Source organism: Diprion similis, chromosome 4 (genome assembly GCF_021155765.1).
Source record: "Diprion similis isolate iyDipSimi1 chromosome 4, iyDipSimi1.1, whole genome shotgun sequence".
NCBI classification, from domain to species: Eukaryota; Metazoa; Arthropoda; class Insecta; order Hymenoptera; family Diprionidae; genus Diprion; species Diprion similis.
Genome location: NC_060108.1, coordinates 25,015,052 through 25,030,650, shown reverse-complemented (window position 1 = coordinate 25,030,650; position 15,599 = coordinate 25,015,052). Strand labels below are relative to the sequence as shown.

At 49.0% G+C, this 15,599-nt stretch overlaps 1 protein-coding gene across 5 annotated transcripts in view; it reads left to right on the top strand.

Annotated features, from left to right (window-relative positions):
* LOC124405298 (protein tiptop) overlaps window positions 1-15,599 on the top strand; it is a 113,414-nt gene that overhangs the window by 75,023 nt on the left and 22,792 nt on the right. For all 5 annotated transcript variants that reach the window (XM_046880095.1, XM_046880094.1, XM_046880096.1 and 2 more), the window contains exon 2: window positions 5,246-5,400. In XM_046880095.1, the coding sequence (XP_046736051.1) occupies window positions 5,331-5,400 (70 nt within the window). In that variant the 5' untranslated portion in view covers window positions 5,246-5,330. The remainder of the gene's footprint in view (window positions 1-5,245; window positions 5,401-15,599) is intronic.

Genomic DNA, 15,599 nt, shown 5'->3' with positions numbered 1-15,599 from the left:
AACGGTTTGAAGGAGGTTTGAGAGGGTTGAGTGCGGCATGGCGAGGCCGATGGTACCGCCGGGGTGGGAAGGGGAGGCTAGATGCTCCGCTCCGAGACGATCGTCGAGGGACGCTTCAACGCAACGACCGTCTTATCTCCGCCTCCGCCTTCGCCGCCGTCGTAGTCACTGCCTATCTGGCGTTTCTCCGCCGCTCCTAAGGGGCGCGCGATTCCCCCGCAGTCGCATAAACCACGTGTGGAGGATCCCCACCCCCACCCCCACCCCCACTAACCGCCCAGCAGACGTATACTGTATCGTAATTATTTCCCCGCTCAATTCCAGCAGCAACGGGGGCGGGGGTGAAAATCTCTGCGGCAAAATATTCCGACCGCGCCCTTCGGCCGTTTGTTTCGCCTATTTCGCCGTCGTTAGCACCAGAGTACGATTCTCTCTTTGTGAGGCGGATGATAATGCCGCGGATGGAACGCGGCACGCAACACCGCTGCGGATTCTTATAGGTGCGTAACTAATCCCTCCCGCACTGGTTCTACTGCTGCTGCTTTTGCTGCTGCTGCTGCTACGCTATACCACCACCTTTATAAATGTCTTGGGGCAATAAAGACGAAGGATGGATTAGCCGGTGGCTCTGCATTCCTCGGCGCCGAATCTATTCTGGTGATTTGAAGCGAGACACGCGCGTCCTATGAATCAATCACGTGCCATCCGGCCGTCTGTCCTTTTCCTTCTCTCCTCCTTCTCCTTCTCCTCGGCCTCCTCTTTCTCTCCCTCTCACTCCCACTTTCCCCATCCTCTATTTGGACCTCCCTAATCCGCGCTCGGGTTTTTCTACGCTCTTCAGCCGGATCGAGGAGCTGGGGAAGAACAGCAACGCGAGTGGAAAATAAATTTTTACTAGACTCAGTTGTAGACTCCGTTTTGCGATATCCATCGACTGCACCCCTTTAGTCTAAGGATACTCGATCGAATTCTGCGATGTTTAATTAGGTTACATTTCCGCGTTGTTTCCGGTCGGGTGAGCGACGATTCACCTGAGGGTATCAATTCTGCGAGTATTGTTCTTCGAGGATCTCGGGTTTTGTCTTTTACGACGCTCGACTCTCCTTCGCTCAACCTTTTCAGACCTTGTAACGACCCTTTTTTCTCCCCACTCCCCCGTGTCCTTTTTCTCTCTATCTCATCGTCAGCTCTTCATTTTTACTCCGCGATTCTCCTTTTTGCTTACCCCTTTTTACGGGATGTCCTCGGCGGGATCACAACTTGTAACGAAGGACTTCTCCGTTCTATAAATCGAGCACCGTGATTCTTTCTTCGTAATTTTTAAGTTCTGGTTTCTCAGGGATTTAGAATGGAATAAAACCGCTGTATTTCGATTTTCTTTAACACCAAATCCACCCCAGTTATATTATTTTGTCAGTCCTTTATTACTCTTCACTATATCTACAAACTTTAGATTGTTTCAACTTTGGGGGTAAAAGTAAGTATTAAATTATGTAATTATTCATTCGGTTGGTATTCTGAAAAACTTACGGTACCAGTAATTTATTCAGATTTTCATTCATTTTCTTCGGGCGAACGGATTGGCATTCGCGTCGAAAGATCACGTGGAGCTATTAATATTGTTGAAAAATAGAGCGTTAACGAAAAAGCGCGCGCGTGTCACCAGTTGGCTAATTTCTTCGGGAATGACTGCCAAATTGTCAGCGATCATCACCATGATGAACCGTGAACCGTTCTCCTAGTGTCTACGCAGCACGTGTGATCGTGGATTTGGTACCCAATCGAAACGGAGGATCGAATTTAGCGCCGTATACTCGGAGCGCGGCTAATACGCCACATGCGAATGTTCCGAATGACGTTCCTGAGGGAGGGAAACGAACTGCTTGGTGCTCGTAATTCACAGACCGAAGTCTTCGCTGCCGTCTCAGTTTCCCCGCGGTACCTCTAAATGCCGAGTGACAGACGCGTGCGTCGCCTCGCGTTCCTGGATATCTCGGCGTCTTCTGCTCCCACCGATTCACGTACGACTCATAAATACTCGCCTCTACCCCTGCCACTGACATTTTCCAATATTCCGAACTGCACTGATTCCATCTGCGTCCCCCGTCGCACTCCTCCCATCGCCTGCGAGACGCCTCTCATCTCACGGGTCCTACCCTACTGATTGTTTTATCAGTTAGTATACCCAGCTTCTTCTCTAACTTTCCTCATATATGTATACCTGAATGATCTGGACTAAATGGTGACACTCGGATTTATGTATACAGGGTAAATTCTTTTTGTAACAGTGTTATCATTACGTCATTCCTCAGGGGTATACTTTACTCTTTTAAGCTGGGGGTGTGTTTCCATTGACATTCTTACGTTATTACATAAACGATGAATCGAAGATCTCCACCTCTACGATATTTTTATCTTGAGACTATACAACTAATAACTCTCCATTTCTTGATCCCATACAATGCAATTATTGAAGGGTGAAAAAGAATTTTCTCAACTTGTCTCATTACGGAGTGTGTTTTGAGCAGTGAATCGCAGATAACAGACAACTGCAGAATTTCGGCTCGTGTATAAATCGTCATCCGCATTCTCAGTCTCGCGGTGTAGAAATTTTATGCCGCAGTGTATAACGCTGCAGGAGAGTATAAATTGTCGCCAATAAATAACAACGCCGGTGTAGAAACGGCACGAGCAGGGGTTGTAGGAGGTTGGTTGTAATTTTAATTATACACTGGATTCTCTCCCGCGTCTCGTCACCCAGCTTGCGCCTCGCGAAAAGCTGCGAGTTTCAGTTTCGCACGAGAAAGGGGTGTGGGGGGTTGGGGGTTGGAGAGGGTGGTCGGGTCGTTGGATATCCCGCGAGGCTGAAAACTTGGCTGAAACTAGTTGGCGCCAAACACACGATCTCCTCTCTCTCTCTTTCTCTCTCTCTCTCTCTCTCGACGCCGTTGCATCTTCTGCGCTTGCGCAGCGCGTGGCGCGCCGGAAAGCCAGTGTTCCTTGCGCCTTGCGCCCTGCGCTGCGTTGCCGCAGGCTCAGCGGCTGAGGCCACGAAAATACGCTTTCGTGGTGCAGAGGGTCTGGGGTCGGACGCCCAGCTCTTCGCCCGCCGACCTTTACCCACCGCCACCGACCCTCCCTGCCCACCGTCAACCCTGACCTGATTTATGGGACTCTAGAATCGTCGCTCCCGGTGTAGCGGCGCATGCAGTGGCAGACAGCTGGCTGCGCGTCGACTCCGAGAGCGCATCACGCGCACACACCCCGCATTTTATGGCCACGATGCACTCTTCGTCAACTGTTGTGTTATATGGTACCTACACAGGAAACCCCGGAAGAATGCACGCGTCTTTTATTTTCCATGGAATTTTTCAACTTTCGAAATAACTCTTGACAGTATTGTCGTACGGTCGAAGTCAAGTACGCATCAAAGGTGTTGTACAATTTTCATGGGGTCACGGGTTATACCTGCTGCTGGAAGCGTGTGGATTGACGGCTATTACAAGCTTGTCGACGAAGCGTGGGGAGAAGAAAAAAAAAAGTAGAAAGTGCAGGACAGAAAGGAAAAAAATCTACCACCCATCACTTTGGTGAGAAATCAAGAGACGAAGGGACGGCAGCAGACGAAGAGAGAGAGAGAGAGAAAGAGAGAGAGAGAGATAAAGAAAAAAAGCTAAGCGCCTCCCTGGGTGATTTGTGACGTGTGTCATTCTTTTGACCGTGCGACGGAGAATCCCGGCAGTCCGCATAGAGAGAGAAGAAGAGAGAGAGAATGATAGAATGATCGTAGGCTGCAGCACTGCCGTACGACGGCATGGCAGGGACGTGGGATCAGACGGGGGTTGAGGGGGGCGGCGAGGAAACGGTGGGGGTGGTAACGTGCACCGTAGATATGCCTGGATAATATACGAGCCTTGCATCTGTTCCCCGAATGACGCAACGGCCCGCCATAGATCACACCCAGAGCTTTTAGAGAGCGAAGGCGACTGAAGGCTGTTAAGGAGAGCCGAGCCGAGCCGAGCCGAGCCAGGCGACGCCAGGGTTCGGGGGGCGAAATGCCCTCGCCGGAACCGGGGATCGGGAGTACGTGGCGGCTAGAGGGAGACGGACCGATGACGTACTGTTACCGTTCCCGTCGCTCAGGAGCCGCGGCGACTCCCTCTTTCCACCCGATTATCGCGCCTGAGTTGGACAAGGATCGAGCCGTGCAGGCAGCAATGCTGTGTCGTAACTTTCAGCGAAGAGAGAGAGAGAGAGAGAGATAGAGAAAGGGAGAGAGAGCGAGAGGGGGTGGTGCGGGTGCACATATTACGGACACGGTGGTAACGAGAGGTCCGCGTCTCATTGCGGAGTGCGGGTTTTACCGTATCCCTCTAAGGGGGAGGGGGTGGAGAGCAGGTAGAGCGGCGAGTCGCGAACCCCTGACGGCGAACGACGTTATATGTATATATAGTAGTAGAGCCGCGCGACCATTGAGAAGAGATATACGAGCGCGAGTTTGTTTGCGCTTATGGCCCACGTCTGGGGACGGCGGGGGTTATCGGGGCACCCTTATCCCCATTATTCCCCCGCCGCCCCTTCGTCCCGCGCCTCTTCGTCGGCAGCACCCCTGCAACGGGTGACGCACCACGCGAATTAAAACGGCTCATAAATATCTGAAACAAAGGCAGCCGCTTTCGAGGGCGTACGCGGCTTGAGAGATATACGACTGTTACAACTGCCTCGCTGTATATACCGACGCAATGCCGGAGGAGGGAGGGGGTAGGGGGGAGGGGGAGAAGGAGAAGGAGAAGGTGAAATCCACCCGATGAGGGAAGACCGAGGGTTGAACCGCTGCCTCGCCTTCGCCAAAAATCCAGTAAATTGTCCTCCCCCCCCCCTCGCCCGCGCCCTCCACCCTTCCTCGACTGTGCTACTGCAGGTTTCTCCTGCGACCAGGATTTTTTTCACCCTGAGAACTTCACCCCCGTTGGTGAAAAGATAAAAGAAGAGAGAGGAGCTCGTGCAGTTACCGATTGTCTTCAACTTACTTTTTCACCTTTCTCTTGAGCCTGACGCATTTTTATCTCATGTACCCGTTGTCGCCGGTTATTATTATTGTTATTATTATGATACCTACTCTTACAGGAAGGTGTCGTAGGTGTATAATAGAATGAGATGCGAGGTTGAGGGGATTTACTCTAGGGGGGGTTTTAATAATTAACATGACTTCTACAATGTTGTTTTTCTTTTCTATATGTTGCAGGTAAGTAGTGGTCTCTCCGATCGTTTGAAAAGCGAAGTGTCGAGTCCTCGAGACGTCGAGTCCCCGGGCCCTACAGACCGGAAACATGCGAAGCAAACAACAGCCGAGGCCCTCCTTCCGGTGGCCCCAGCAACGCGGTGGCGATAACCTCACCGGTAAATACACTCACACATTCACACAGAAACAACATAAACGTGTCACACGAACACACTACCGACCAAGAAAACTACTTTGCAAACACAATTTTTATGAAAAAACCTGCGGTGGTTGAAACGCTGCGTTAAAATCGTTGTGCGCGGACCGCGGCGCTTCGCGATTATCCCTAATTCGACTATTCTACCCAGCTTCTACTATATAAGTATACGATAATTATCAGCCTGCACGTTGTGGCTTCTCTTAAGCTAATCGGTTATTTATTGAGCGTACAGAGAGAAAGCGAGAAAGAGAGAGAAAGAAAGAGAGAGAGAGAGAAAGAGACAGAGAGCCGGTCACAGCTTTCAGAACTCCGCCAAGCAGCGGTCGCGACGTCCTGGACCCTGATCCTCGTCCCCCGTGCCTCCGGCTCTCTTACACCCTAATTGTGAGCCGCGTTCCCTCAAAGTGATTTACCGTCACTCCCCGTTCCAGCTGGCGCAAGAATCGCCTAATCAGTACCGAGTGCCCTGCACCTCCGCGTGCTTACCTGCACTTGCGTGTTGTTATACGTTCCTACGGTGAGCAGTGCTGTAGGTGTGAGACAAAGAGCCCAACGTCGTAACGCGCCGCGAAACGAGATTCGCACGCGGTCTTTTTCATCCCCCTACTTACCTGACACGCCGCGAGCTTGAATACCACGTACGTTAGTTTATTCTTTGGCTGCCAACCGTAATCTCCGCGAAATTTTTTTTCATACTTGTTAATAATTTTCCAAAGCAATTTTCAATCCTGTTAATAGAGTGGGACAAAGGCTTGTTTGACACGATTAATCCCTTAGTAGTCAGGCGAAAATTAGATACTTTTGCCACTTTTGCGTTGGAAAAGATATTTCATAGATTTATCAAATTATTGCCAAATTCTAGGAACATTCTACATGGCACGATTTAATTTTGCCACATATTTTCATTCGTTGGAGTAAGTTAGGGTAAGATTTGTCCTGGTTTAAATTCTAGCGCAATTGTTCGGATGACGGAGCGATGGACAAAGGCTGCCTTATCCTGGCTGCTTTTCATCCGCTCATCCTCGCAAGGGTGACACGATTACAATGAAGGTCCTCTGCGGCTTAGAATCTAGCCTCTCCGTATCCTTGCATATAAGAAACTAATTCTGTACATGTAACGAGCGTTACGTGTGCTAATAAAAAAGGAACCCGATGCAAGCAGTATCGAGTTGACCAGTCGTTGACCGCTTCGTGCGCTCGCAGTCTTATGCCTCTTCTAATTGTCGCCGAACGACGTAGGAGCGGGTTTGATGTGAAATTTCAATTTTTTTTATCGTTTTCTGATCATTTAATTCTATATATTAATCTGCAGCGTTATATGTCAGCAGCAATATGCATATCTTGTGAAGTTTTATGGATTATTTATTCAGTTCAAATCGAATGCGGGATTGAAAAAATATGGAAATTTACTCGGACGTACCACTCTTTGATGATGATCCCGAATAACGGCTGGATCAGATGTTGCCGTGTCCTTGCTCGTTGTGAGATCAGAGAGAAATCCTCTGATCTCACGCTGATTTAGCATGGAAGACATTAATTCTCGTATAAACGCTCGATACCTTCCTTGCCACAATGTCTTGCGTACATTTACCTTTGACTTCAAAGGAAGCTTTATAACAACCGAGGTATATTCATTTAAATGCCTGTCGATATGCGAATCGCGAAGTACGGTGAGAGGCTTTAATACCGACGCCCCTGCCTCAAGCAACTTCGTCTGCGGCTGCACTGCAGCTTCATCTTCGTCAATTTTTCTCTATATCAAAAAATAATTCCCTGCAGCCAATCTGTGATCACTATTTTTTTCACTTCTCTTTCCGGGGTGAATTGAATATGGGTTTTACGGTTATTTATCTCATATTATTTCACACCAATTAGTGATAAGTCGTAATTTCTTGGTGGTAAGGATCCGATCATAAGTAAGTTTGTACGATGAGTGAAAGTAACTCGTTGCGTCTAATATCTACAAATAGAGAAATAACCGAAATGATGATTCAGACTAGAGCAAATCAACTTCTAAGTATCCTATTGCAGGTATTTCTGTACGACATTGCACACGCAGCTTAATCACCCGCCAAATATGATTTTCTATATCACAGTAGGCAAACAGGTTTTGATACTGCGGTAACTTTTTGGCGCCACTGATAATCAACCGAAAATTGGCAAAATCCATTTCGTCTCGTTACACAACTGCTTGGCAAACTTGGCGGACAAATGATCGACAAGGAGTGCCTGAGGCTTGGCGAACAGGCGACATATTTCAGCTGGACTCCACCTTCCTCATATATCCTTCTCTTTTCTACTACCCTGTTCTCTCACTTTACCACTTTCTCTCTGTCTTCGTTGCGTCCAGCTGTCAGTCAAGTCACTCTTTCTCTCTCTCTCTCTCTCTCTCACTCTCTGCAGCGAAGGAGCAAGTAAACGCACTTGAACTCGGTGAGATACCACAGATCCTTCCACGTGGCAAATTGAAATTCAGATAAAGCAGAATCTTGAACGACGGTCACGAGTGCAGGCAGCACCGCTACAGCCCGGATGGTAGGTAATGGATACCATCCATAATGGACTTGCTCGCGGACTTGGACCAGCCGGCTCGCGTTGCTCGATCAAAGAGAACCACTCCGTTTCAGAGAGCAGCTAACGTCATGGCGGTCAGCTTGCTGCTCTCTGCAGTCCTCCTCAGCCATGTTTCACCGTTTAGTTTTCGTCTGTGGAATGGTGTTCGCTTAACGCGCCCCATAAGACGGCACGCTTCCGGTTCCATTGGTTTTTATGTGTTTTTTCCTCCGCGGGAGACGAGATCAACCCCCCCCCCCCCCCCCCCCCCCGATACTCCCCCCTCGTTGACCCCGAGCCCTGCAAGACGACGCGTAGCGTCGCGACACGGGGCTGTTTGTAAGATCCATCCGACTCGCAGGCTTACCGACGCTCTCCTATCGCTTCCCATCATCTGTCTCTCCTCGAGGACAAACTTCTTTGCTTCAGCCTCTTTCGCGAGGAGTTTGACGGGCAGGAACTCCTTGAAGACCTTAAGCCCCAGTTGGGGATTCCAGCTCTTTCTTTTCGACCAGGTACCTTCGAACTCTACAAAAGTGGCACTGCACGCTCTTCGCTTTTTCTCTCGACACATATTTTCCTTGTTTCTTCTTACACGCTCGTAAGTGTCTAATCGACGCTTAGTATCGTAGAGACGCAATCAGCCAAGCATCTTTCATCTCGACACTCTCTTCCTCTCCTCTGCTATCTTCGGGCCGTTCGAAACCCACAAAGAACACGATTCGAAGATCGAACGTGATGATAACTCACGCGCCTCACACGGAACTTCGTGGTTACGGATCAATTCACGATGCAAAATCTGATCCTTTTTGACCCCTCCGAAAAGGTATCCTCTCCAGGTCTGCGTCTCTTCCTCTCGATATTCGACGCCGATGCCTCACAGTTTATTGGGGTGGCCAAATTTGCTATTAAGATCTTACCACCGGTCCAGAATCCGATCTGCGCGGGGGGGTTGCACCTTAAACGAAACTATTTCGCAGGAGAATCGAAAGTTGGCTTATAGTCCAGTCGGAATAGATACGAGACCTATTCAAAGATACCACGACAGCACCAATTTTTTAATAGGTTTTTTGGATCTACAGGAGCATTCCCTTAAGTTTCAAGACCACGTGATAGTTGCATTTTAGCAATGAAAAATCATTGAGAAGTAAAAATTCGATTTTTTTTTAGTTATCGTTTTTGAAATGCGTTTTATCGAAAAATGTTTCGGACAAAAATTGCGTGTTATAATAACTTCTATAAGATAGGTTCTATGCAAAAATGACCTAACATTGTTAGTTAAGCAGTTAATTGCGATTGACAATTTGTCTCGTTTTGGTTTTTGCATTCGTTATGGGTCATTTATCAACATATCTGATAAAAACTCATCCATCATGTAGAGGAAACCTTCCCCAAGAGATACGTGGGTAACTTAGTAACTTTTTTCGGAAAATTTCCAGCATCTCAGCTATTTGGTTGGCTAATGTGATTCTCAAATTTAATTTTAACTTAGCCGAATATTCGGAGAATATCACTGTGTTCCAAATTTGGGATGTCTGTAATTATCATGTCTTCAAAATACGAGTATCTTTCGTTTTATTACGGTTTGCCGAATTTGAGAAAACCCAAAGTTGCATAATACCAATTTTTGTCCGAAAAATCCATCGTTACACATTAACGCTATAAAATCCAAACTCACAATAAATTCCCGTTGATCGTGATATACGGTTTTCTTTTCTGCCAGCTGTAAAAAAGAGACGTAAATGAATCGCGTGCAGCTTAAATTGTTGGCACAAAAAACTGAGCTTCGGTATTAAAAACAGGATAACAAAAAGTTGCGAAGTTTCCTTGTCAAAATTTTACCGGACACCGGGAGATCTCTGCACCCTTCAACGCGTAATCACCCCGCATTGCGGGGTCGAGGAAGTTTGGGATACCGTGGTGAAATTGCTGCGTCGCGGAGGCGGAAGACGGAAGCGGCGTTGATGATGTCACCCTCCCCTCCCCTGATCCTCTCTGAGTCCCGGGTCCCGAGTCCCGAGTCCCGACCCGGACCAACTAATATTTCCTTCTTTTGTTGTGTTTCGCGGCAATTTGCAGCCTCGACTCGCAACAAATTTCGGGGGCTGATTATTCGGGGCGGCGGCGAAGTGACGTCGTCGGGTGGATTAAAATTCTGCTGCGAAGAGTTGAGAGCTGGAGCCGAGCACCCTGCGGTGGGTGAATCGGAATAGAAACGGGGGTTGGGGGTGGGAGGGGCCGCCGCCCCGGGGCAAGAGCATCAGCAGCACACTTTGCTCTCCGTGGTTCTCGTGGTATTCGCTCTCGAATGCACGTGATATTTCTCATACACCGCGAATTACCCGAGTGCGTGAAAAGACCGAAACGCATCAGCTCGCAGCGCGGCAAGTGAGCCGCGATATTCGCCGTTTCTTTTTACGTTTTCACTCCGTTTCTACAAAAACATCTGATTCGATAATTCGTCGGTGAGTTTTTGGATCATACGTATACCCTAACGTGACAATTTCTAAACGGCTTAATCGCATCGCATTGCATCGCGTGACACGGCCTTGGGTGAAATTAATTACTCACGTCATGTACCGACGAACAAGCGCGCCCGTCTTCTCCCTCGTTTCGTAGTCCTTGTTTTAGAGGGAGGGATGAAAACTCGCGTATAACGTACGTTCAAGGAAAATTCATTTGTACAGTGAAATCGCACCTCATTATACGAACTATGCACGTGTCACGTGGGTAATTATCGTATCATACAAAGTAATAATTTTGTATCGCATTAATAAAATCACTGTGTAAGATAATATTACGAGGTTGGGTATACATATATAATTTAAGATGAAATAAAATCAAACTACCGCTTGTACCTCGAGATGCATACACGGGCTGATTTTATACGTGATGAAAAAGAAGAGGAAATAACAACCAGGAGAAACTCGTGTATGTATCTACGTATGTACGTATGTACGTATGCGTGTATATACGGAGTAGGAATTAGCGACGGGCGCTTGGCGCGCTGTCTGCACAGCTCGTTTTGCGACGTGTCTCCTGTCAGATGGACGACTGGTCCTCTCTCGTCCGTCCGTCTCCCTGTCCACCTTTTAAGTCTCTCGCACCGCAAGGCTAACCCAGACGTATGGGTCCAGCCCGCCAGCGCGGATTCCGCCGGCTCCCAAGGCGAGGCTGAGCTGTCAGTCCTCGCCGATTGACCGACGCCTCCAGCGGCGAGCAGGGACTGGAAGTTAAAGAGTTTAAACTGCGCGGTGAAGCCCCCGCGTTTCCTTTCCTTTCTTACAGTATCGGAAGCGAGACCCCTCGAAGTAGGTGAAAAACGAAGGAAAAAAGGGAAGTGAAATTCGAACCAAGGGGTTGAAGTTAATTCAGAAAAGACTCTGCGGCAAGTGCACCATCGACAAGCTCCAAGTGTCATGGCTCTGGGGATGATCGTTGTCGAAGAGAAGGCGGCAGCAGATTCTCCGTTTCTCTTTCCCCCTCCAATATTTTTTCATCCTCTTTTCTACCGGTCTTCTCGCTCTCTCACGGGAGCGATGTTGCCGGCCGATGAGTGATGCTGGTCCATTCTTGGAGACACCCTCTTGAGTAACGAGCCAAAAGAAGTATCCGTCATTCCTCTTGTCTAACCGGACTGTTGTGTGTATATATGTGCATACACCTGCAGGGTATTTATACCGATGTACAAAAGGATCCGGGAAGGGTTGAGGGGCGGGGGATGCAGGTCGAACAGTGACCGCTTGATCACGTGGCTACGGCGGCTTGCGTGTCGCGGAAGATTTATACCCGCCCGGGTGATAAGGACACACCGAATATAATGCAGCCCCTCCGCCGGCCCAGCGGGGTATCCTTCTAGTTTTTGTCCTCCTCGTGGATGGTCAGTGAGGCGGGATACTCATTTTTAATTCCCGTCGGAGCAACTAATTCGATTAGATAAGATCGGCTCGGTCTCTACCTTACGACCGAACTTACCCCGTCCGTTCACCGCCGCCCCTATCTTTCTCCCGTCCTTTCTTTCGCGAAGATACTCGGCCCGGGGTTTTATTTTGAATAAATAACAGAGAGGGTTATTTGTCGCCTACGAGGGAGATCCGCGGGGCTGTCAGGGCGCCGCGGGAGGCGAAGAGAGCTGCTGGGGCTGCGAGAGAGAATTTGATTAGCCCGACAGAGCTAACGGCTAAGCACGTTAGAAGGCTGATCGAACCGTTCGCTAATGGATTCGCAATTCGTTGGTGGTGCAGAGCAGCGGCAGAACCGGTAGACGGACGTCGCCGCGCGCGCGCCACGCGTTGCATTAATAGCTTTGCGACGGTTTCCTTCACTCAACCTGTCTCGCTTCGCGAAAGCTCGCGAGGGTCCGCATCCCCGACCGATTGACGTTTTAAAAGGTTTTTATGCCGAATAAATGAGCCTTTATTAAGATCGTCCATACCCCCTGAGACAACGAGAGTGTTTCGTTTTATCTACTTTTTTTTCACCAGACGCCAAAAATTCGCCTGGACCATTCCGCGGGGCTCGGCAAACGAAGTTACGGATGAATCTCGCGCCGCGAAATATCAAGACCAAGTCTTCGTCGCGATGACGGACCGAGGTAAAAATGAATAAAATGTCGAAACAAAAAACAAAAAAATAATGAAAACAACGATTTCTCTCACTCGATGCTCGAGCCAGCTCTCAGCCCGTAAGTACAACTCTTGCCGTCCGCGCGCGGTTCTTGATTGCAACGGGACAGTGAAGCGCTCTCGACGTGGATTCGCCGTAGGGTGAGAGTCGGAGGATGGGGGAGGCTGCGCAGGACCAGGAGGGAAGGAAAGTGGACTGTCTGTCTGTCCCGTCCGTCACATTGCCGCCGTCAGATTATCGTTCTGACACTTTCCGAGTTATTCCGGACGTCGTAGTCTCCGCGTCGAGACCCGAGTGTAGGTACCTACTGCGGACCCTGTGCGCCGTCACACCGACGTCCGCGACCAGGAGGCTGTCTTGGTACCGTCACACCGACGCCTCACACGTCGACGAGTCCGCGAGTGGAGGCGACGACGACGCGTGTGCTGCAGACGCTCTCACGCACTACCGTGATCAATGTATACTCGACACTCCAGCACCTACTACCGCGGGTATAGGAATTGGAACCGTCCGAGACGACGGCCAGTTTGATACTTTGGTGTCAGCGTCGATCAAATTTCAGACCAAGGCCACGGAGCCAGTGGAAGAGAGACAAAGACTCATTCGCGAGATGGGTGCGAGATTCTTTCGCTCCTCATTCTCGCCTGCAGTTCGCGCTTTTGCGGTCGAAGAGAGGGAGCTGGCGATGTGCCGAGAGAAAGAAAAGAGGCAGGGAGGAGGGAGGAGGGAGGAGGAAGGCGGAGGCCGTGGGCAGTCGGCTCGCCCGGTATCAATCATCGCTCACCTGGTGGAACGCCGAGGTACTAATTGCCTGGCAACGAACCTGTATGTACTAGAAGGATGCAGGCGCGCGCAATTCTTTCAGACGTCCGTTCACGACGACTTCCGCGATGATCGACCCAGTCGAGAAAACTACGATGAGATCATTTCTTCCATGCTGTGACCTCCGCCCTGGGTCTTTCGGCTTTATCAACGAGCAAGACCCTTCAACTCTGATCCTCCCTCTCTACTGACGTCACATAATCGTTCAACAGGGTGAATTAAAAAAGAGTCGATGAACACAGCGCTGCAAACATCTTCTTATCGTCTTCAGTGATCACCATATCTGCATACAGAAACGGATAACAATTATTTCAGTCTTTCTTTTCACATTCCGTACTCAGTTCTGAAGGGTTGCTTTTCTCGCTGACAAGTAGAAAAGTAGAAAAAAGAAAGAAAAAAATACAGCGTTAGAAAATTCGTAGAGAAGCTACGTACGTGGTGAGTGAGAAGAGTAGGCAAAGACAGAGTTGCTGATTACCTACGAACGGAGCACCTTTTTTCAAGGAATAGGAGGGGGAGAACCTCGCACCGGTTCAGTCGAACACCGTTTGATGTCATCAGTGGTTTCGACGAAGAGGGGGACAAAGACGCCGAGGGCACGGGGTGAACGCGCGGTGCGAACCTTGGGCGTGGAATTGCGCGTGCAGGTTCAACGACGCGCGTCATTCAATTAATAATTCAATCATTCAATGTGAACGGATTATTTTCGGTGAAACGAGAAGAGGAAAATTGAATTGAAATGAAAATTTTCAAAAATAATTAAATGAAAAAATAAAAACTAAAATAATAATAATAACAAAAACAATAATGATAATAATACAACTGCATACATTATTAGCGACAGTAATTGAATAATTTCAATTTTGTATCGCGCTTTTGATCTGGAAATGACGGCCTGATATTTTGTATTCGCTCGGTGGCGTTCCGGGCACACACACGGCTATGACAATAATTATCACTCGTCCCCTCCTGTCTGCTCGCTCATTCGCTCGCGAATAACGTTACACTGTTAATCGACCTTGCGTGCTTTCACTTACACCAGCTCACCGCTTTTGCCTGCTAACGACGTCTGTGTGACCCTTATCCATATCAATTTTCATCGAATATCTATGGGAGCTGCAGCGTGTTCAAGGATTTATCGATGCCCTATTCAATCACTTGTCAGAGCTTCGAATCGTGGGGAGTGTCTAACTACTTGTCTTAGAAAAACCTTGACTGCTATAATTTCAATTAGGAAGTTCAATGACAGGGATCATCGAATCACCACTCACGCTGTGCTGTGTGCATGAAGTGTCTGTAAAGAAATTTTAAACTTGGCTTATCTTAATTCTAAACTCACACAAACGAGCCACGTTAATCGAAACCTTCTTCTTAACACGCAAATTTCTTTTGTTTCAGGTAAGTGCTTCGATACTACCGTATTGGCTTGGAGATTGGAGGCAGTGAGTAGAAAGTATCTTAATTTGTATAGACAATATTGTTCATGTTCAGCTTGCCGCAGCTGACGAAGGTTCGTCAATTTGTCAAAACCTAGAAGGCATATGCACGTTAAATCGAGCCACAAATATCCCCGACAAAAATTGCATCAGTCGGTGTAAATACCAGTCTTTCGGCAGCGGGTGCGGAGGGTTCGACACCCTCCGGCAAATTAATATTCCCAAGCGCTTCTCCCCGCGGAGGTCGGTTGGTACTTCGGTAGGCAAAGGCCGGCGCGTTAGCTTGATGCGTACGACGTCACCTCGTGATGAAGTTGACCCAACGTCCTGGACGACGTAATAAGGGACGTTGCCGGACGGAAGGAAGAACGAACGAACGAACGAACGAACGAACGAGCGGCCAACGGACAGGCGGACAGGAGGACAAGGGTGAACGTTGATACGTGGAAGTCGGGGAGAACGTGACGCGTCCGTCTTGCGAGCCACCCCTTCCACCCCCGGTGCTACCCCTGCATCGTCGCGACGCCGGCGACCGCTATTGTTGTTATTATTAAGGGGTGGAAAGCGGAGGCGGAGGACGTTGACGGAAAGGAAAGGCGGCGTCTGCAGGTGACAGATGAAACAGCGCTTTCTCTCGCGCCCTCCTCCCAGATCTCCGGTCGTCAGTGCGGGTGGCGCTGCCCTTCAACCCCCGCCCCCGATCCTCTACGTACACGTCCGT